A 21341-nucleotide genomic window follows, 5' to 3' on the forward strand; every position below is an offset into this window, starting at 1 on the left:
GGCTACTTTTGCTTTCTGCTTAAAGGCAGTTTTGCTCTTTTGGAGAACAAATTCACCCATCAAGGCTTCAAGGCAGGGACCATGGCAACTCACACAACTAACACTGGGTTCTTTGCAGAACATGGCCTGGTACAGGGTTACTGCTCAATAAATGCTTTCTGATAATGATATCACATTTTAGTTAAAGAATAATCAGACACAGACATGGCCTTACAAATATACATAGAGTTATTTCCACTGCCCCTGAGAAACCACTCTGGAGTATTTCAGGTTATGTGGAAAGCCCTTACTTGGATGATTTCAGGCCTTGACAAATTTAAAAATCCCTGGGTGCAAGCTGTGTACCTGAGGTGGGAACCGTATCGGAGGGGTCCTTGTCAGGACATCTGATTTCTGTTCCTTCTCGTACCTGAAACGAGACACACAGGGAAATAAGGAAAATGGATTTTGCTAAATTGGAAATGGGTAAGTGGGGCCTCTATTTTGGAAAACATCATTTAAGATAAAGTAAAACTTTGATGTCTTTTAAGATTTCTCCCTCTCCTTCAACACTCATATCCAATTGTCCACATCTTTTCCAAGTGCCCACATCTTTTCCAAGTGCTCCCAAATCTGTTCCCTCTGCTCCAGTGCCTCTGCCTCCACCTAAGTTCAGGCCTTTGTTATTTCTTGCCAGGATATTGCAATGATTCACCAGTATCATGGCCATCTGTCCCACAGACTTGCTCCTCACCCTCTGAATCTATCCAGAGTGGTTGTTCTCAATGTGATATGATGTGTCACTCCTCTGCCCAAGTTCTCAGTGAAGGCAGGGATTTTTATCTGTGTTGTTGATTATTGTGTCCCCGGAGCCTAGAACAGTGCCTGGCATAGTGGATGCTCAACAAATATTTTAGTTGAACAAATACATTACTACTCTGTATTAACTTCAGCAAAAAGTCCAATCTCCCTAGCATGGCCTAAGAGGCCACTAAACATCCTAAACCACCAGCCCTTGACCTAAGTCTCCATATTTTCCTGCATCCATGCATTTGCCCAAGTATTACCCTCTCCCCTTTCCCTTTTCTTCCTTCTATTTGCTCACCCTCCCATCGATCTGCCTCAGCCTTAGTCACCCTTCAAGACTGAGGTCATGGGCATCCTTTGGAAAGCATTCTTCAACTTTCTCCTGTCTGCGTTGGTTTCTCTTCCTCTGTGTTCCCAGAATACCCCATGAAAACATGCATTACCATACCTATTATAGTACCATTGTGCTATAATTGCCTGTTGACTTGTCCATTTCTCTACCAGACTGAGTTCCTTGGGACAAGTCCTATTTTTTATTTACATTTTAATCTCTCATACCTGGTATCCATCCATCCACCTATCCACCCATTTTTTCATTCAACAAATAGTTATTGGTGCCTACCCTGAGTTCCTGCCTCACTGAGCTTGCATTCTAGTGGTATATAGCAGATAGTTAATAATGTATCCTGAAGAATTGTATCACTGCTTTTATCCAATGATAAATGATAGCAATACTTACATAGAACTCATGGTATGTTAGATTCTATTATAAGTGCTTTATACTTACTGACTTATGACAATTTATTAATAACTCCACAAGGTAGGGCTATTACTGTCATTACTTTCCAGGCTAAAAAACTAAGGCACAGAGAGGTTAAGTATCTTGCTCATTGACACAGAGCCCATAAGTGGAAGAGTCTGGATTTGAACCGAGAGCTGGCTACTTTACCTCATTGTGCCATGCTGCGTCTCAGGTTTACCCTCATTGCTATACTGGTTAGTGTGAGTCAAGTTGATAAATCGAGTCTCTCACATTGTGTCCCTCAGGGTGGAAGCCCAGGCCATCAACTCTGCCTCCACTATTTGGAGTAAATCTCACTCTTTTCCATAAAATAGGAAGGGAGGGATGTCACTAGGACCAAATTTGTCTCAGCCCACCTCAGTCCCTGCTTCTCTGGGAAAGAAGACACCAACCCTCAAGTGTTCCTTGCTTTCCCAGAGGAGCGCAGGGTGCCCTGCCTGATCTCCACGGGAAGTCTCATGTCAGAGGAGCTCAGGGTGCCCTGCCTACTCTCCATGGCAAGTCTCATGTCAGAGGAGCGCAGGGTGCCCTGCCTACTCTCCACGGGAAGTCTCATGGGGAGACTCCTGAGAAAAGCAGTGGTCAAGGCATGAGTGCCTATCAGGGGCCCCCTACCAGTGTGGACCCACTCAAGAACTTTTGAGTTCCACACTGTCTGGGTTCAGACCTCACCACGTATCTCTGCTCTTTGTTAATTTTCTCTTCAGATGAAGTTCTCAGATGATTTTAGAAGAATTTTTCAGAGATTTGGGAAGGGTCAGAAGAATCTGTCTCACATCACAACAGATTGGGAACAGGAGGTGCTGGGCAGTACACACTCTCTGTAAAGCCCCTATGCTGGTTGCGGAGGCAGCTCTGAAGATAAACTGTGGGGGAGACCTGCTTCTAGGCACCCAGGGGACGGCCACATGCTGGATCCTTCTCCCTCCTCCAACCTGTCCTGACTGAACATCAGCGGTCTATGGCAGCCCTCCATAGGTCCAGAGGCAGCGGGAGTTTCAGGACGTTAAGAACCACATGGAATGGCTGAGTATAGTGGCTCACATCTGTAATCTCAGCACTTTGGGAGGTTGAGGTGGGTGGATCATAAGGTCAGGAGTTCGAGACCAGCCTGGCCAACATGGTGAAACCCCATCTCTACTAAAAATACAAAAAATTAGCCAGGTGTGGTGGTGTGCGCCTATAATCCCGGCTACTCAGGAGGCTGAGGCAGGAGAATCGCTTGAACCCAGGAGGCTAAGGTTGCAGTGAACTGAGATCACACCATTGCACTCCAGCCTGGGTGACATAGCGAGACTCTGTCCCCTCCTACCCACCAAAAAAAAAAAAAAAAAAAAAAAAAAATTGTATTGAGGTTGCCAATCTGGCCAGTTGATCTGCTTTAAAAAAATCTAGGCCGGGTGCAGTGCTCGCATCTGTAATCTCAGCACTTTGGGAGGCTGAGGCAGGCAGATTGCTTGAGGTCAGGATATCAAGACCAGTCTGGCTAACACGGCGAAACCCCATCTCTACTAAAAAAATACACAAATTAGCCAGGTGTGGTGGTGCGCACCTGTAGCCCCAGCTACTCAGGAGACTGAGGCAGGAGAACTGCTTCAACCCAGGAGGTGGAGGTTGCAGTGAGCCGAGATGGCACCACTGAACCCCAGCCTGGGCAACAGAGTGAGACTCCATCTCAAAAGAGAGAAAAAAAAAGAACCACGTGAAAGGTTCCAAAGATTCAGCAAAAAGTGCAGCCCCTGGTTCATTTGCATGTTTGTCAATTACAGAAACCCTTTCCTTACCTCAAGCTTGTCTCGGGGTTTCTGCAGTCTGGTCAGGTAGTTGCTGTTCCTGTAGCTGAACAGATAGGGGCTCTCCTGCAGGGAAAGGTGACATATTGGAATCGCGACCCAGAAGTCTGTATCCCTTAATTATCAGGCTTGAGCATCCAGTGATGCTTTTGGCCAACTCGGAACATTGACATCATGTTTCCAATGAGGACCAAACCATTCTCTGGCTCTTCTCTCTGGTCCCTGAAGGACTCATGAATGCGCTGACATTTCCCATTTGTGACAGCCAGTCTCTCTTGCTCTTTACCCTGGGGGTTCATGCTACCAGGCTAAGTACATATATTTTGATGAGAAGGGAATCTAATTTTAAGCTTCTTGGCAGCCAAAGCAAAAAGGGAAACAAGGTGAATTGTATACTTCTTATTGCATAGTAACAAAAAACTTACCAATTCATCAAGAAAGCCAAATACCTGACTAGCATTAAATGATAGACTAAAAATACAAAAAACTTAGCTGGGTGTGGTGGCACGTGCCTGTAGTCCCATCTATTGGGAGGCTGAGGCAGGAGAATCACTTGAACCCGGGAGGCGGAGGTTGCAGTGAGCTGAGATTGTGCCACTGCACTCCAGCCTGGCAACAGGGCGAGACTCCATCTCAAAAAAAAAATCTCATTCATTTATGTCCAGTTATTTGGTCATCCACTTATTTGGAAACATTAATTATAAGCCTACTACATACTAGACACATATTTAAGATATAGTCAAAATGATCTGCCTTTCAGGCACCTAGATACTCACCATCCCTCCCTTCTTTGCCACTCTGAGGTAGAGGAAGGTCTGGAAATGGCATCTGAGGCAGAGGGCCAGGACCCAGAGGAGATACGTGGGGGCAGCATTTGGGGCCAGGTGAGCTGTGGCCTTGTTCCTATGCCTTCCACAGGCATGGAGGGGGCTGCTGTTTTGCTGAAACAGCTCTCATGGCCCACAGCTGTAAACATCAGGCCTGCTATGTGTACAGAACTTTGTGCAGGCCCAGAAGAGCAGAGCCAGGACTCTTATCTCATGTAAGACCCACATCACAGCAAAGCCCACTTGGCCACCCCCCCTGCACCCTCAATTCAATAAGAGTCCCTCCTCTGCCCAGTCCCTCCTACCTGAGAGGGACACTTCATTGGCCTCCTGTGTTTTGCACTCAGTGGCTCATCTTTCTCTCCTGCTGGCTCCATCTAGAAAGGAACGTGGGCTTTAGAACAGGGAAGTTTTGTGCAGGTAGCAGCCTGCCAAGCCACCAGTGAGAAAGACTTATAAGTCCAGCAGCAGCACCAGGGAACGCATTAGAAATGCACGTGTCCAGCCCCCATCCCCAACTGACTGAGTCTGAGACTCTGGGGCTGGGGCAGCAGTCTGTCCCTGGGACAGCTCTCCAGGTCATTCTGACGCACACCCGAGTTTGAGAACCACAGAATGAGAGGAAGCTTTTTTTTTTTTTAAATATATTGCAGGGACTTCCTAGTCTACGTCTCCTAGAAGGAGAAGCTGCACAACAGAGGTTGAGGTAGGTCCCAGCCAGCCAGGGCAGAACTGGGACTCCAACACCGGTAACCTGAATCCATCCAAACATTTCGCGATGGGTCACGCAGCTTTCTGATCACGTGGGGGCCGGTTATCCAGCTTGGCTTCTTGTCCCCTCCTTGCTGCCCAGCTACTTTCTGGCTCAAGTTCCCTTAGAGAGGAGAGCCGGTATGGGAAGGAAGGGCAGATGCATCGCTTTTGCATAAAGCATGTCTTCTTTCCCAAGTCCTGCCTGCAGCCTGTGTCCACAACCCAAACGCAGGTAAATCTGCGCACAATAGAGAATGGAAACCCTCCGGTCCCTGAGAACTGCTTCCACAGCTTTGAGGGAAGCAAGTTATGGGGCCTGGGTGAAGTCTCATGTCTTTCACGGGGTCACAAATACAGTGACGTGGGACACAGCACAGCCAGCACTCACAAACCGCTAGAGTATCTAGTGAGCCAGGAGTGGGTGGTGTGGTATCCGCTCTGAAATAGGCAGCTACTTAAATGACAACCACAAAGGCCATCAAATGACATCTAATAACACAGATAAAATATTTATGGTATAACAGCAGGAGAAACCAGCAGATTATCAACTTAGTAAAAGCCTTAGACATAGGGAAGTGAAGGCCGTTGAAGAATTAGAGGAGGGAGGGATTTTTTTTAAGTTTTTTTTTTGTTATTTTAAAATGTTCATTATACATATATAAACACTTAAAAAGAAAAACGCAGTGGCTTGGAGGGATTGCAGATTTTCTTCTGCATGTGCTATTTCCTACTGTTTGAGAACCAGTTTTACTGTCATCTGGCTGCCCACAGCTGCTGGGCTCTGCTGGTACCTCTGGCCCTCACCTCCCCTTCCAATGACTCTGCCAAGGGACGTGGGAAGCTACTGGATGGGGCAGCCTGTCTGGCTCGGTTGAAGATTTCAGATTCCTCAGCGGTATCTTACCCCAGCATCTGTGCCCCAGTAAACAAGAAACAAGAAAAGAACTTTAACCCTTAGTGGAATTGGCTCTTCAGTCAGACTGAAGGAGAACCAGATAAGGAGGTATAATTAGCTGAACATTTGGAAAAGGAGTGACAACTCTCTAACTCAAGGCCTAGGGGAGGAAATAGGCTCCATGCTTCTTTCTGTTTTATTCTGATGGTGGCCGCTCCTAGAAACAAGGTCCCACCTGGAACATTCAAGGCGGCTGTCAAAAGAAGTACTGAGCAGGCCTGGGTGAGGGCCAGGTGTTGATCTGTCTTGCCACCTTCTCTTCCCCATTTTTTTTTCTCTTTTTTGAGACAGAGTCTCACTCTCATTGCTCAGACTGGAGTGCAGTGGTGTGATCACAGTTCATTGCAGCCTTGACTTCCCGGGTTCTGGTGATTCTCCCACCTCAGCTTCCTGAATAGCTGGGACTATAGGCGTGTGCCACCATGCCCAGCTAATTTCTCATATTGTAGTAGAGGCAGGGTTTTGTCACGTTGCCCAGGCTGGTCTCAAACTCCTGGGCTTAAGCATTCCTCCTGCCTCAGACTCCCAAAGTGCTGGGATTACAAGCATGAGCCACCACACCCACCTTTCCCCAGTCTTCCAAGAATTTAATCCATAATGGAATCTGGAAAGAAACCTTGAAAGAGCCGTATCTAAATGATTCTGATAAAGTGGATACAGCAGAGACTATTTTTTTTAAAAGGGCCTCAAAGAAGGAAAATTCATAGGTTTTCCCAAGAAGCCCATTTCTGTTGAGAACTTTGTCCTAAATATCTCTTTAGGAGTCTCCTCCATCCTCCTCGCTTCCATTCATTCCCTTTACACTGACTCTGACCCTTTCTTCTCCTGCATCCCCAGAGAGGATGGAAACGACACAGTTACTTCAAATAATTTCTTGTATGTGCCTCTTTCTCCTGCCACGCTGTGAGGCCCATAAACGCACGTGCGCTGCTATTTACTCCAGGGACAACCGGGGCCGGTCTGGGCTTCCACTCCACTCTGCACATCTCACCAGCGTGGCTTCCCTGCCACCGAGGAATGAACTGCTGTGTGGGAGGGGTGAGGGCAATGACCTTAAAAATCCTCTCCGAGCAGAATCCTCCCTGGGCTGTGAGCAATCCCCAGGTTCCTTATTCTGCCCTTGGCTTGGGCCCCTGGTGTTGACTTGGCATAAGGTGGGGTCAGTGATTGTGAAAAGGGCCAGAGACATCAGTTCCCTAAAGGTGGGTCCCTTCAAAACGACCGATGTACAAGAACTACCAGAAATTATTGAGGCAGCAGCAGAAAGGGCCTAGGGAATGAACCGTGTCCCAGACACAAAATCCTCCTCGTCTTGGCACCAGTACAAGCTTCAGCCTGGAGGCCTCACTCAGCCAGGACGTTCCAGGCACGTTTAGATGGGGCTGCTGTCACCTCCCATGCTGGTGTGTGGAGCTTTTCCTTTGCTGGTCCTCAAAACTCACCTATGCTAGGGCTTGGGAGGATGACGGAGGGAGGGAGGATGCTGACATGGTCTGGGTATGTGGCTTTGTAGGCTGCAGAGCTGAGAGCTCCTCTCCTTCCCCACAGTTGTGTCCAGGGGTGGTTGAGGACAGAGTGGTGGACCTGGACTCCCTGTGATCATGAGATTCTGCCGGTCCCTCTCTGCTCGCCACACAGAGGGCAGCCCTCACCTGGACTCTGTGTGTCTGCGAGGATAGACACAGAACAGGCACACCTGCTTTCCCCCTTGGTGTCCCAGTCCAGCCCAGCAAAGAATCATAGATGTGGTGGCAGAGACTCCTGCCCTCCCTGCACCTGGAGGTTGAAATTAGTGAAACCAAGGGTAGGAGGAGCCCAGTGCCAGTGCCCTCCTGTATCTTCGACAAGCCCTCAGGTACTGGCTAAGGGTGGTGAGACCTTTTTGGCAGGTAAAGAAAACGGACACCCTGAAAGACCATGTGACTTACCTCAAGAAACCACCGAAAGTGGGACTGAAACCAGAGCCCAGGTTTTCTGGCTCCCGTCCAGTGCCCTTTGCCCTAACCTGTGACACTCGTTGCTTCTCATGGCTGAATTTGGGTCTGCAGGAGCTTCTGATGTGTTCCAGCAGCTGTGCTGGATCTGGGAACTGTGGGATGGTCTGGCATTTTGCTTGTGAGGAAACTAGGGATGGGGGATGCTTGGGGGAACCCCCTCTTATCCTGTCTCTCCCTGCTCCCCATGTCCCTGCTGGCTGAGGCCACAGGAACCTCGGGTTTGCACTGGGAAACTGGACTTGTCGTATGGGTGTGGAGAGAGGGAGGTCACTGCTTACCCGGGAAAGGCACATCCTCCTCCTCTTCTAAGCCCTTGTGACACTCTCTGTGTCACAGGCCTTTGGCCTTGAGGGTGAGACCTTCCATTCCTGTGTACATGCTCATCCTGACCCTCAAGTAGTTTTAGGAGACCGTACGTGGGGTGTACCTTATTTGTATGCACGGGACCATCACCCGGCAGCTCTGTAAAGGTGGTTGTGATTGCTATTGCTACCAACATCAAGGACAAATAGCATGATGAAGGGAGAAAGCGATAGGAATCCAGCCCCTCCCTGGACCTGCCCTCTCCAGCTTCTCTGTCTGGTGCTCAAGGGCTCCTTTCATGCTTGGAGCCGTATTATCTCTGTATCTCTTCTCTTATCAGACAGGCCTCTTCCTGCCCTTGCTGCTGCATCTGACGTGTTCTTCTCTCCATGCCCTTTGCTCACAAAGGTCCCTTTGCCTGGGAACGCCCTCCCTGACCTCCTCCAACACATTTCACAAAGCCCATTCAAATTGCCTCTTCATGGGCTCTCCTGGCCTCATCGTTCACATTGCTTCCTGGTGCATGGCCCAGCACATCACTGCTGGCTAAGTCCCTGTGGACTCTTGTTCCTCTGGGCTGTCGGGCCCTTCCCAGCTACACCTGAAGCCTGGTGAGGACAGAAGCCACATTTGGTGGGTCTCTTGTGTCCTTCTTGGAACCATGGAGGGTACAAGGGCAGGGTACAAGGTGGTATGGCACCTCCAAGGGCAGGGCATGTCACAGGTGTCCTTTTGTTAGTTGGGAGAAAGATGGCAGGAAGGGAGAGGTTTGGCTGCGGTGGAATCATCAGCCCTGCTCTCCCTGAGAGAGGGCTTGGGAGAGCAGTCCCTGCTGGAGGGGCCAGATTCCTCTTCTCTGCCCATCATGGGAGATCAGCAGCAAAGTGGATTTCTGGGGACATATTCCCTGCAAGTGCCAGGCACACTGAAAAACGTCCCTATTCAGAGAACTCAAATGCCTTCTTGAAAGGACAGTATGTTTCCAGTGTCTGGGACTGTCGGAGGCTGTGCCCCTTCCCTCCCTGCACTCTGTTTCACACTGGCTCACGTGTGCTGAAATGTAGCTGTCCCTGGTACTCAACACACTATGTCCGTTGTAGAGATGGATCCACGAAAGAAGAACAATGAATTTCTGTCACTAGAATTCTAAAAATAAGGCAGCTTGGGTGGGAAGAAAATAAATGGCAAAATCAGGTCTCCGTCTGATGCCCTGAAAAGGTTCAAAGCCTTGACGTCACATTCCATCCCCTGACTAATCCCAGATATCCCTGGGGAGGGGGGGGTGGAGGCTTTGGAATCTGGGGAAATCCTGTTACAGTTACAGTAAAAAGGCCAACCCATGTGGAGTGCTTACTACAGGCCAGGAGCGAGCTGCGCGCTAGACATGTTGGGCCAGGGACTGACCTGGATTTTGCAGAGCGAGCATTGAGACCTGAGTTCACAGAGCTTGCGAGTGGTGGGCTTAGCATTCCAACCCAGGCCTTCATCACGCTGAAGTCCATGCTTGTCCCAGGCACCACCCTGGGCCTTGACAACCGCACACCACTGCCGAAGTGCGAGGGCAGGCTGAACAGGAATGGTGAGGGGAGCATACTTCCCAGGGTTAGACTCAAGCAGGTCTTCCACACAGACTCTGAGAAACGGCCCTGCCTCTGGGAAAGCAGGCCTGAGGCTCCGGTGAGACCCCTGCTGCTCACTGGGCTGGCTGTAGCCCAGTACGTGTGGCGAGGCAAACTCTCATTCAGTCAGAGAGGGGCATCCCCAGGAGAGAGAAGCATCCCTGGTGGCCCAGAACCATTGTCCTGGGATCCTGGGGCGCCCTGGGGCCCCTCCTCAGCACGGTGGGCTCAGTGGTGGTGGAGACCCTGCCCCTCCTCTGTGGGTCCCACCCCAGGCCCATCTACTCACCATCCTATTCCAGAGATGCCAGGCCAGTGTGGTAGAATCCTGGAGTGGGGGGTCCTCCTGAAAGAGAACCAATTGACAGCGGGACCTTGTGTCTCCCCAGGAATGCAGCGGACCTGCTGCACACTTTGAAGCTCTCTCTGGCGTAGAGTTTGGGTGGCCTGATCTGTCCAGGCCCTTTCTCTCAGCCCCTCCTCTCATCAACAACAGGGGCACTTATGGGACCACTGACGGGGGTCAGGGCTCTGAGATCAGGGCCTGCAGAAGCAGGTGGCACGTCAGGCAGCTCCATGTCATCATGGGGTTCTCTGTCACTGAACCAAATAATGGAAGGAGGGGGTGGCAGGCAAATGATTCAGGTGTGATCTGAGTAGGAGGATGAAGGAAGGGAACGTGAGCTAATATTTCTCCTCATCCTCTTAAACCATCACTTTAAACACTGTTTATGGCATGGAGATGGCACAAGGATTCCAACAGGCAGAAGCCAGAAGCCTGGAGGGAGGGACTGTCCCCAGACACAGGACTGAGGCCCCAGAGGCTGCAGAGACCTCAGTCAGCAAGTGTGGACCAAGTGCTACATGGTCTGGGCGGCCCCTTGCCCAGTGATCTGGGGGAGGGGGCAAGGGAAACTCAGATTCCCCTCCCTTCCAGAGATGGATGGAGAGGAGCGTGCAGCAGGAGGGACAAGAGCTGGAATCCCTGGAGATTCTCTTCGGAATAACCACGATGGCCAAGAGGTACAAGTGCTTCCCCGGCACCAGACGCCACTCTACGTCCCCCCAAGTATTAACTCATGTGGCCCTGATGGCCACTGAGAGGGAGGACATGTTACTAAACGGCCCTGATTTTACAGAGTTCAATACCTTGTCTAAGGTCACACAGCCGGCCACCCCAGAGCCAAGAGGGGAAGCTAGGCCATTCACCCTGGGCTACCCTGCCTCTAACAGCCCGTCTCATGTGGGCTGTTCAACCCTGTGAGGAAATTGTACAGGAAAGTATAAGAGAATATGGGGGTATTTCCCCTAAGACTACGCATCCTGGGTTCAGGAGAGCTGAACTGGGCTGAGGCTTGCTGGGGTAAGGGTGGGAGAGGGGGCAGGAACAGATGTATGGCCCAGGCCTTCTCCCCACCACACTCTTCACAGTTTTTATTTTTTTAGACTGAGTCTCGTTCTGTTGCCCAGGCTGGAGTGCAGTGGCAGAATCTCAGCTCACTGCAGCCTCCGCTTCCTGAGTTCAAGCGATTCTCATGCCTCAGCCTCCCGAGTAGCTGGGATTACAGGCGCCCACCATCATGCCTGGCTAAGTTTTGTATTTTTAGTAGAGACAGGGTTTCACCACATTGGCCAGGTTGCTCTCGAACTCCCGACCTCAGGTGATCCGCCCACCTCGGCCTCCCAAAGTGCTGGGATTACAGGAGTGAGCCACCACACCTGGCCCCAACCACCCTCTTGATACACCATGCAGCCCTCACTTACCGAGGGTAGAGACGGGGTGGTTTCATAGAAGAAAGGCTGGAAAACCACCGTGAAGGACTCCTGCTCACTGTACCTGCTGGAGGCCAGGAGGCTGTTCCAGGCTTCCTGGAGAAGGGAGCAGAGAGGTGCCCATCCAGGAACATGAGCGAGGCAGAGCTGGCCCCAGCCCTGACCAGATCATTCTCAGCAGCCCTGGGACAGAATCTGCCCCTCGCGTTGTTCTCAAGTGCTATTCTGAAGCTCCCTCTTGTCTCACCCTTCAGGGCTCTTTGATAGCTAAGCTGAGTTTTCATTTGTCTCTGAAGTGCCAGCATTAGGTAATATCAGAGACAGACCCAAAATATATTCTTTAGAAGCTTAGGAATGACAAGACAGCCCAGCGTGTGGCAGGGCCCCCTGCTCTCTTCAAGAGCTAAGTTTGGTAGAGGCAGGGGCCTTAACCACTCAAAACATGTTGTCATTGCCAGAGCGAGAGAGGTGCCATGCAACATCAAATAAAAATTCATCATGTTAACACATGCTAACAGAAACTGTGCTTTGTGCTGTTTGCTAAGAGGGATGATGGCTTTCATTGAGCCCTTCATCCTTATTTATTTATTTATTTGACGGAGTCTCGCTCTCTTGCCCAGGCTGCAGTGCAGTGGTGTGATCTCGTCTCACTGCAACCTCCGCCTCCCAAGCTCAAGCGACTTCTCTTGCCTCAGCCTCCCGAGTAGCTGGGACTATAGGCGCATGCTATCATGCCTAGCTAATGTTTGTATTTTTAGTAAAGACGGGGTTTCACCATCTTGCCCAGGCTGGTCTTGAACTCCTGACCTCAAGTGATCTGCCCGCCTCAGCCTCCCAAAGTGCTGGGATTGCAGGTGTGAGCCACCACGCCCAACCCCTTCACCCTCTCTTGAGGTCTCTTCTGTGAACTGGAATGTGCATCTTCAGGAGCCCTGGTTTGCCTTGGGGCTGTAGGCTGGGGACAGGCACACTGGGCAAAACCAGTTCACCCGCCCCAGCTGTGGTACTACAAGTGGCACTGATGACCAAAAGCATTCCAGAATGAATCTTCGAAGTTCCTCACTATCTTTTGCCTAAAGTGCCCCCACTGTCCCCCAACTCGCACCCCTACCAGTACTGCAGCCCCCATTTTACACGCAGGAATCCCAAAATCACCACCACGATGTGAAGCAAGAGCAGCTCTCTTTGCTCCTGACTTAGTCCCGAATTCAGCTGGAGACATCCTAACATGAGCAAACTCAACTAATTGTCCCGTTCTCCTTGGCGACCTCCCCACCCCTGCGAGCCAGCAGCCCAGGCTGGGCTCCCAGGGTGGGCTCACCTGATAAGACCACTGCATCACCACCTTGGCCAGCCTGGAGGTCTTCTCTGAGCAGTTGCAAGGCTCTGGTGCAGGGCTGCAGGTTGAAACACACCAGGAATGAGAGAGGGGAGGCAGTGTGGGGGAAGAGGGTGCATCCAGGCCGCCTCTTATGGAAGGCGGTGCCTAGGAGTTGCTTAAGGAGTAGGGACAAAGAAGCTTAAGTCTTAGAGGACACAAATGTTGGGAAGAACAGAGGGTGGGTGGTCCCTTCCTGGGGGGTGGGTATGGGATGGAGGGAAGCTCTCCCTGGGGGGTGGGTATGGGTTAAGGGGTGAGAATGGGATGGAGGTGAGCTCTTCCTGGGGGGTGGGTATGGGTTAAGGGGTGAGAATGGGATGGAGGTGAGCTCTTTCTAGTGGGTGGGTATGGGATGGAGGGAATCTCCCTGGGGGGTGGGTATGGGTTAGGGGGGGTATGGGATGGAGGGAATCTCCCTGGGGGGTGGGTATGGGTTAAGGGGTGAGAATGGGATGGAGGTGAGCTCTTTCTAGTGGGTGGGTATGGGATGGAGGGAATCTCCCTGGGGGGTGGGTATGGGTTAGGGGGTGGGTATGGGATGGAGGGAAGCTCTCCCTGGGGGGTAGGTATGGGTTAGGGGGTGAGAATGGGATGGAGGTGAGCTCTCTCTGGGGGGTAGGTATGGGATGGAGGGTAGCGCTCCCTAGGGGGTGGGTATGAGTTGGGGGTGGGTATGGGATGGAGGGAAGCTCTCCCTGGGGGTGGGTATGGGTTAGGGGGTGGGTATGGAATGGAGGGAAGCTCTCCCTGGGGGGTGGGTATGGGACAGAGGGAAACTTTTCCTGGGGAGTGGATATGGGATGGAGAAAAGCTCTTCATAGTGTATAAGTATGGGATAGAGGGAAGCTTTTTCTCCCTCTTCATCTCCCAGTCCTCCTCCTCCCCGCTCATTGCTCGTCACACCAGACACCCACACCCCATTCTCCTTTCCCTACCTTCTCTGTCTGGCGTCCTCTTCAGAGCCCTCCTTCCCCTCGGTACCCCCTTCTCTCCTTTCCAGCACCCTCTTTTCTCCACCACCCTTGCCCTGACTTTTTCTACATGAACTTCTTTTCTAGGTCCAGAGCCAGAATTCTTAGGATTTGGCTCCAAAAAGTTTAAAGTCTACGAACATTTTCAGAAATATATAGGAATCAAGTTCTGTGAAGTTAAACTACATTTAGGCTACGTTTTTCTATCCAATTTCCAGAAGTAACACTTCTTAGCTTATGAATGTTTTGCCAAGGCGAACTCTCAAATCACTCTGGCACGGAGGAGAGCCTCTGGCATGACATCAACCAGACCGAGTATTTTATTCTTTGACTCAGTCCCCAAAACAATGCTTGGCAGGGGGCCCGCCCCACCCCGACTCTGCCACTCGCTCAGGTGTCAGCTCGCACGTGTTTCTTGGCCTCCCTTGGCCTCTGTTCTTTAGGGCCCCTCACAGATTAAGGCACATGAAGGGCCCCCACAGGACGCACACATGACAGCCATGTCACAGATGCGTGTCTCATTCCCCTTCCCCTTTTACCTGAGCCAAGTGCCCTGATACCGACGAGAGAGCTCCGCAACCTCAGAGAGGTCCACCAGGTTTACAAATGCTCTGGGGACCTAGGAGGACACAGAGAGAGGAAGGTGAGTATTTGCCAAGTCCCCATGGCTGCTGGCCTTTCTAGAACTCCTGCTTGGGCCCCGTTTGGGGTGTGGTTGAGTGTGATGGGCCTCCCCTTGATTAACTTGGCATGATCCTTTGGGAGATGTTTGGTCGGGGTCAGTCCGTGCTGCCAGCCCTGCATCTGTGCCATCCAGAAACAGGACTCTCTGTCCCTCACGGTGGGTGGGGAGTCTCCCACCAGTGTCCACGGGGGAGTGAGATCACTGGGGCTATGGGCCTGCAGCCTCCTCCAGCAGAAAGCTGCCCTCCAGGAGAGCAAAGCGGAAGGCAGAGTCACAGCAACCCCCAGCCGATTCTCAGACCCTGCAGCAGCATCACGGTCACTGAGCAGAAAGGTCTTGAAAGTCCTCAGGCCCCCTCCATCTCATCCTTGACCCAGACTCAGCTATAGAGTGGCCTTAGGGAAGAGCAGGGCCACCAAGGACTCAAGGAAGAGTCGAGTTTCTCTCAGAAGTTTCCTTTGCAGGAGGAGAGTGTGCTCTCCTGGCCCATATTCTCATTTGAAAGGATGAGAAGATGGGGTTCTCTAAAGTTTCCCCTTTTCCAAGGGTCGCAGTCCCCCTCACAAGGGTCCATTTCCCCACCCTGGTGGAGGCCATGTGAGGGTAAACAGGCCCCACCGCCCTCAGGGGAGCCCTGGGCCCATAGTCTCACCTCCTGCTGCAGGTAGTCCAGCACCCCCACCAGCTCGTCCATGCTGCCCGCCACAAGCCCATTCTGTGAGAGGAGAACCGTGTTGAGTGAGGGTGCCTGCAGGAGGACCACGAGGTGAGGCCACCCAGACTCACGACAGGCCCGTCCCTGCCAGGCAAGACCACGGGCAAAGGTCCCATCTAGACCTGGCATTCCACAAACAAAGAGTTCCCATAGCTTCCTAGTTTTGTCTTTGTTTTGTTCATCCATTTTCTCCCCAACCCATCATCCACCAGGGAAAAACCGAACTCCCCCTAGCTGACAAGTTCCATCAGGAAAGGGAGACTCAAAGTCAGAGCAAGATCAGAAATACCTGGTGTGATTCTGAAGCTCACACTGAGGGACGGGAGACTTACTCCCAAAGACTTGAGGAGTCACTTTTTCCCAAAGAAAATCAGGTCCAACAGGGAAATACAATTAACCCTATATTTAAGGCCCCAGATGGGCCTCGGAACCTTTGCACAATCTATTTTATCAGCCTTTCTCTTGCCATGCTTGCTCTAAGATAAGGGTTCCTAGAGAAAGAGTGTGAGTGGGCCCTGCCGCGTGAGTATTTAAAGACATCTCCCACCCACCCAACACACATACCACTCCCCTTCCTGCAGGTAATGAAAATCAACAAATGAAGGACTTCAAAAATTGACCTGCTTTACCATTTTTTTTTTTTTTTTTTTTTGAGATGGAGTCTCACTCTTTTGCCCAGGTTGGAGTGCAGTGGTGCGATCTCGGCTCAGTGCAACCTCCACCTCCTGAGTAGCCGGGATTACAGGTGCCTACCACCATGCCCAGCTAATTTTTGTATTTTTAGTAGAGACAGGGTTTCACTATGTTGGCCAGGCTGGTCTCAAACTTCTGATCTCAAACGATCCATCTACCTCAGCCTCCCAAAGCGCTGGGATTACAGGCTGGGTACAGTGGCTCACGCCTGCTTTACCTTTTCAATGTGAAAAATAATAAAAATTACAAGACAAACTCCTAGTCGCCTGCAGACTGGCTGTCCCCTAAGGCAACTTGGCTCAGACAGGAAGACAAGGCCAAGGAGCTGTTCTGTTTCCCGGAGGGGACACAGGCAGTGATTCTGGAGACAGCTGTCAATCACCCGGGCTGGCACCGCACAGGAAGAAATGCAGTGTCCCTGTCTCTCTGCCCCTTCACCGGCTGTCTCTGTTTCAGTGTGAGGCTGGCTTCCGGGAGGCCGGTTCAGCCAGGTCTGTTACCCTAAAGCCTTCTGTCTAGTTTTCTCCTAAGTGAGCCACTCCCTGACCATGACATCAAACATCACCCTTTCTTTCCTGAAAACCCTGGGGGGAACTGTGTCTAGAGGCACCCTCGCTGCCCATCTGTACCATATCCACTGTCTCTGGAGAGGCGGGGGACCCTGCATGGCCCTCCCTAGAGTGTGACTCTTGCTGTAGAAACCCCTGGTCAAGGTGTTTGCTCGCAGCTGCAGAGGAAATCGGGGCCCACCCAGTCATTCCAGACACTGCATGGTTGTCACTCGGGACACCAACTGTCCCCATTTCTCAGTAGAACACATTATGCTCCTATAAGATGTCCCTTCTCTATAAGGTCACACATAATAAATTCCTGGAACCCAAAGTCAGAAAAAAGCTGATTTCTTCAAATGAACTGGTACATTTCCATTTGTATCATTTGCCCCCTGGTTTGGAAGAACGTCTATTATCAAACATGTGCCTGAGACCCAACTTTAACTCTTTCTAATGAATTATTTTCTCGGGGTTTATACCAAGGAATGGGATTATTCTGTCAAAAACTAGAAACACGTTTAGGTTTCTTGACTCACACAGCAGTGTACCCTCCAAAAGGCTGCCACCTGTAGTTAGAGACATTTACAAGGGATAAATGTGTCTGTTTTCTTGTCATCAGCTCTTTTTTCATTTTCCTCTGATTTTTAAAATCTTACTCATGAATAAAGCTAAATTTAACTAGAGAGCAGCAAGCAAGTTTCCAGACACAAAAAGCATCCTCAGGTCACTGCTGTGAGCCAGGTTATCATTCACCTCCAAAGCACCTGCCTTTCAGAGCCATTGTCACACCTAATGGATAATTCCTGACTCGACTCTCTGACTTTGGTCATAAGAAACTCCTGAAGAACAACTGGACACAGGCCTTTATTTATTTCCCATTAAAGGAGCCCAAAGGTCTCGTGGAAGAGAATTCCAGGTCCTAAACTGGGGCAGGACAGTAGCTCAACATTTCCTCTTAATGGTAAAATGTGTTTTTCTCGTGGGAACTTTTAGGAAAACCTTGACACATGCTCTGTAAGGTCAGGTGGCAGCCGGTGCCCACTTTCTCAGCATTTGCCCACAGAAGGATCTCCAGTGGCCCCTATGTAGAGCAATTTTTTTTTTTTTTTTAAAGACAGAGTCTCACTCTGTTGCTCAGGCTGGAGTGCAGTGGCATGATCTCAGCTCACAGCAGCCTCCGCTTCCTGGGTTCAAGTGATTCTCCTGTCTCAGCCTCCCGAGTAGCTGGGACTATAGGCGTGCGCCACCACACCCAGCTAATTTTTGTATTTTTGGTAGAGACCACCACGTTGGCCAGGCTGGTCTCGAACTCCTAACCTTAAGTGATCCACCTGCCTTGGCCTCCCAAAGTTCTGAGATTACAGGCATGAGCCACCATGCCCAGCCATCTACAGAGCACATTTTCACAACCACCAAGGGAGAGCTTATACCTGAGATGTGCTTTGAGGAAAATAAAAATGCCACGTAAGAACTTCTCAAACAAAGATGCTGAGCTATAGCATAGGATTAGCTTAAACAGGGAGGTGTGGCCAGAGGTACCACTAGGAGGTAAGTGTGGGTCTGGGCTGTGAGAAGGGCAGCACCAGTAGGCCTGGCCAGGAGGCCAAAGAAGCCAGGCCTAGGAGCCATAGGGCCTCTGGGGGAAGTGGAAGTGGAGGTGAGATTTATTCCAGGCATCAAAGCCTTGGTGTTTTTTGTGCGACAGGAAAAATCAAGATGGAAGAAGAAATAGAATAAAGAGGGAATTTGAGTTGATGCTGGCAGGTGTTGCTATAATTAAATTTATGGACATCAAGTTATTGGTTTACAGCTGTTTAAAAATGAGGAGGCATGATTACTTTTGTCACATGTTTTGAACCAATTAAAAGTGTGAGCTGGCTGGGCACGGTGGCTCACGCCTGTAATCCCAACACTTTGGGAAGTCGAGGCAGGCGGGTCACAAGGTCAGGAGATCGGGACCATCCTGGCTAACACGGTGAAACCCCGCCTCTACCAAAAAATACAAAAAAAAATTAGCCAGGCATGGTGGCGGGCACCTGTAGTCCCAGCTACTCGGGAGTCTGAGGCAGGAGAATGACGTGAACCTGGGAGGTGGAGATTGCAGTGAGCAGAGATTGCGCCACTGCACTCCAGCCTGGTGACAGAGTAAACTCCATCTCCAAAAAAAAAAAAAAGGAAAAAAAAAGTGCTAGCTTCTAAGTGTGAATAAACACAATTCGTATGTAATCAATATGACTAGATCTTGCAGGAATTTCTCATGTTGACAAAAATCATTAAGTCTGAGAACAAGCATTGGGAAAGTTGTAGAGAATAGGCGCTCACTGCCATTAGTGGAAATATGAGAGTTCAGCCACTTTGGATGGCAATTAGGCAGAGCCTATTAAAACCCAGAATGTGTGCACCTAAAGACTGGCATAGGAATCTACTCCAGGTGCTTTTCTTGAGACTGTTTTTTTCTTGTTTTTGTTTTTCTTTTTTTGAGATGGAGTCTCTGTCACACAGGTTGGAGTACAGTGGCACAATCTCGGCTCACTGCCACCTCTGCCTCCCGGGTTCAAGCAATCCTCCTGCCTCAGCCTCCCAAGTAGCTGAGACTACAGGCGCCCGCCACCACGCCCGGCTAATTTTTGTATTTTTTAGTAGAGATAGGGTTTCACCATATTGGCCAGGCTGGTCTTAAACTCCTAACCTTGTGATCCACCCGCCTCGGCTTCTAAAAGTGCTGGGATTACGGGCGTGAACCACCACGCCCGGCTCTTGAGATTGTTTTTACCTTGACCCACAGTGTGAGATGCGTTTCACATCCCAATCCAGTATAAGTATCCATGTAGAAATGATGCAAAAATCTCATGAACCAATACTTACCTCACTATATACAATGAACTCAAATATTTTATTCTCTCTTTTTTTTTTTTTTTTACAATGTTGGTTGCAATCCTTTAAACTGATTTTTTGACTCACTAATGTACTTCAGTCCACAAAAATCACTGTATTTAGGAAAACTCTTCCACATAGTCAAGTAAATGAGCAAGACTGTTTATTGCAGCATTGTTTATAATAGTGAAAAACTAGAAATACCTACATTGCCATCAGCATAGGAAAACGGTGAAATAAAATGTAGTAACATTACACAACAAAATACTCATGTAAGAGAGACAAACTCATTCCATATGTATCAACATGACTAGATTTCAATAATACTTGGTTAGTGAAAAAAATTGTTTTCAGTAGTACACACAATATAACATTATTTATATTAAATCTCTCTCATACATACATGCATGCAAAATAATGCTTGGATTTATAGATATGTAAGAGGTTTGCAAAGAAAAAGAGAGAGAGGATTAGGGAGGTGGCCAAAAGGATACGTATTTTAGCTTTAACTGATGTTTTAGTTTCTAGAAGGAAAATATTTGTGTACTGCTTGCATAACTAAAAATACGAATAAATAATATGTAGATGAATACATGTGCACAAGAATACAACATGTATTCGAGAATGCTTGAAGGTATAAATACATGAAAGCATGCAAGAATTTATGTAGGAATGTTTAAACACAAGACAAAGTACATGGAAAATCATCAATGAGTCTAAGTATTCATAAATGGATTCATACATTAAAAAAATGCTAGCATGAACAAACTAATCACAAACACAATAGCGTGTGTCTGCGTGTAAGATGAGAAAGTGAATTTATACATGAATATAACTTATGGATGAATGATTCCATTAGTGAATACATGGAAGAATGCAGCAATGTCTAAATGTTTGAACAATTCAGTGCATAACTGCATAAATGCATGAGTTAATGTCCTGAATTAGTGAGTATACAGAAGAATGCACCAACGTCTAAATGCTTGAACATGTCAATGCATGAATGCATACATTCATGAAGTAATGCATAATGATCAAAAAGGGGGGCTGTGCAGAGAACAAACGAGGCATGTAAATTTCACTTGGCACTGGAGAACACAGAGGGTAAACTGGAACAATAAATCTTCATTATCTATATGCTGGAAACCCAGAAAGGCTGTAGGAATATCGGCCAACGAGAGCTAGTCAGGAAGGTGGATTTCCATCAACATTCTCCCAAGGCTTGACATTACTAAAGGAAGGGGAGTTTTGATGGTGAGCCAGGAGTCAGTGGGAGTGTGGGGCACTTGAAGGAAGGCAAGAGTATCTATTGTAGGAGAGAGGCACAGAAAAGAAACCACCACCTCCAGAAGCTACACCATGCCTGTGCCCTGGCCTGGAGGGTGGCGAAGGGGACAAGCTGATCCCATAAGTGGCAGGGCCAGCATGGTAGCAGCCAGGCTTCAGGATCCTGAAGAAGAGTCCAGGTGCCATTTATTTTACCATAGCTTAGATTTCTAAACCACCCCTTACACTTTCAACTGATCCTAATCTGAATGATCTTCAGTAAAGACTTAAGTCATAGATATTCACCTCCATAAATAATAAATGAGACCACATGTTTCATGTCCTGTTTCTAGAAAAGCCAAGGCACTTGGAAGATACAGTCTACTTCAATAAACAGCAGCCTTCCCACTACAAATAGAATTCATGGGCCAAGGAGTGAGGATGGTATGCACCCTGCTTTATTTCTTAAATTCAGAACTTACATGAAATCAGAATTAAGAGGCAAGATAGTTTTTAACCAACTAGAACGCCAATTTTCTCAGTTGCGGAATGACTGTTGACTCAACTTATCTATGCCTCTACTTCCTTTTCCTGATA

The 21341-nt window shown here is 49.2% G+C and overlaps 1 protein-coding gene across 2 annotated transcripts in view; it reads right to left on the minus strand.

Annotated features, from left to right (window-relative positions):
* Positions 1-21341, minus strand: part of PLB1 (phospholipase B1) — a 149304-nt gene that overhangs the window by 91473 nt on the left and 36490 nt on the right. The window contains exons 10-17 of one of the 2 annotated variants that reach the window (XM_011956290.1): positions 15298-15360; positions 14500-14579; positions 12930-13005; positions 11600-11704; positions 10125-10181; positions 4514-4585; positions 3373-3447; positions 346-409 (exon numbers count right to left, since the gene is read on the minus strand). In XM_011956290.1, the coding sequence (XP_011811680.1) occupies positions 346-409; positions 3373-3447; positions 4514-4585; positions 10125-10181; positions 11600-11704; positions 12930-13005; positions 14500-14579; positions 15298-15360 (592 nt within the window). Of the gene's footprint in view, positions 1-345; positions 410-3372; positions 3448-4513; positions 4586-10124; positions 10182-11599; positions 11705-12929; positions 13006-14499; positions 14580-15297; positions 15394-21341 lie in introns of both variants that reach the window. The other variant, XM_011956291.1, reaches the window with a different exon arrangement.

Source organism: Colobus angolensis, unplaced genomic scaffold, assembly GCF_000951035.1.
Source record: "Colobus angolensis palliatus isolate OR3802 unplaced genomic scaffold, Cang.pa_1.0 Scaffold413, whole genome shotgun sequence".
Taxonomy (NCBI): domain Eukaryota; kingdom Metazoa; phylum Chordata; class Mammalia; order Primates; family Cercopithecidae; genus Colobus; species Colobus angolensis.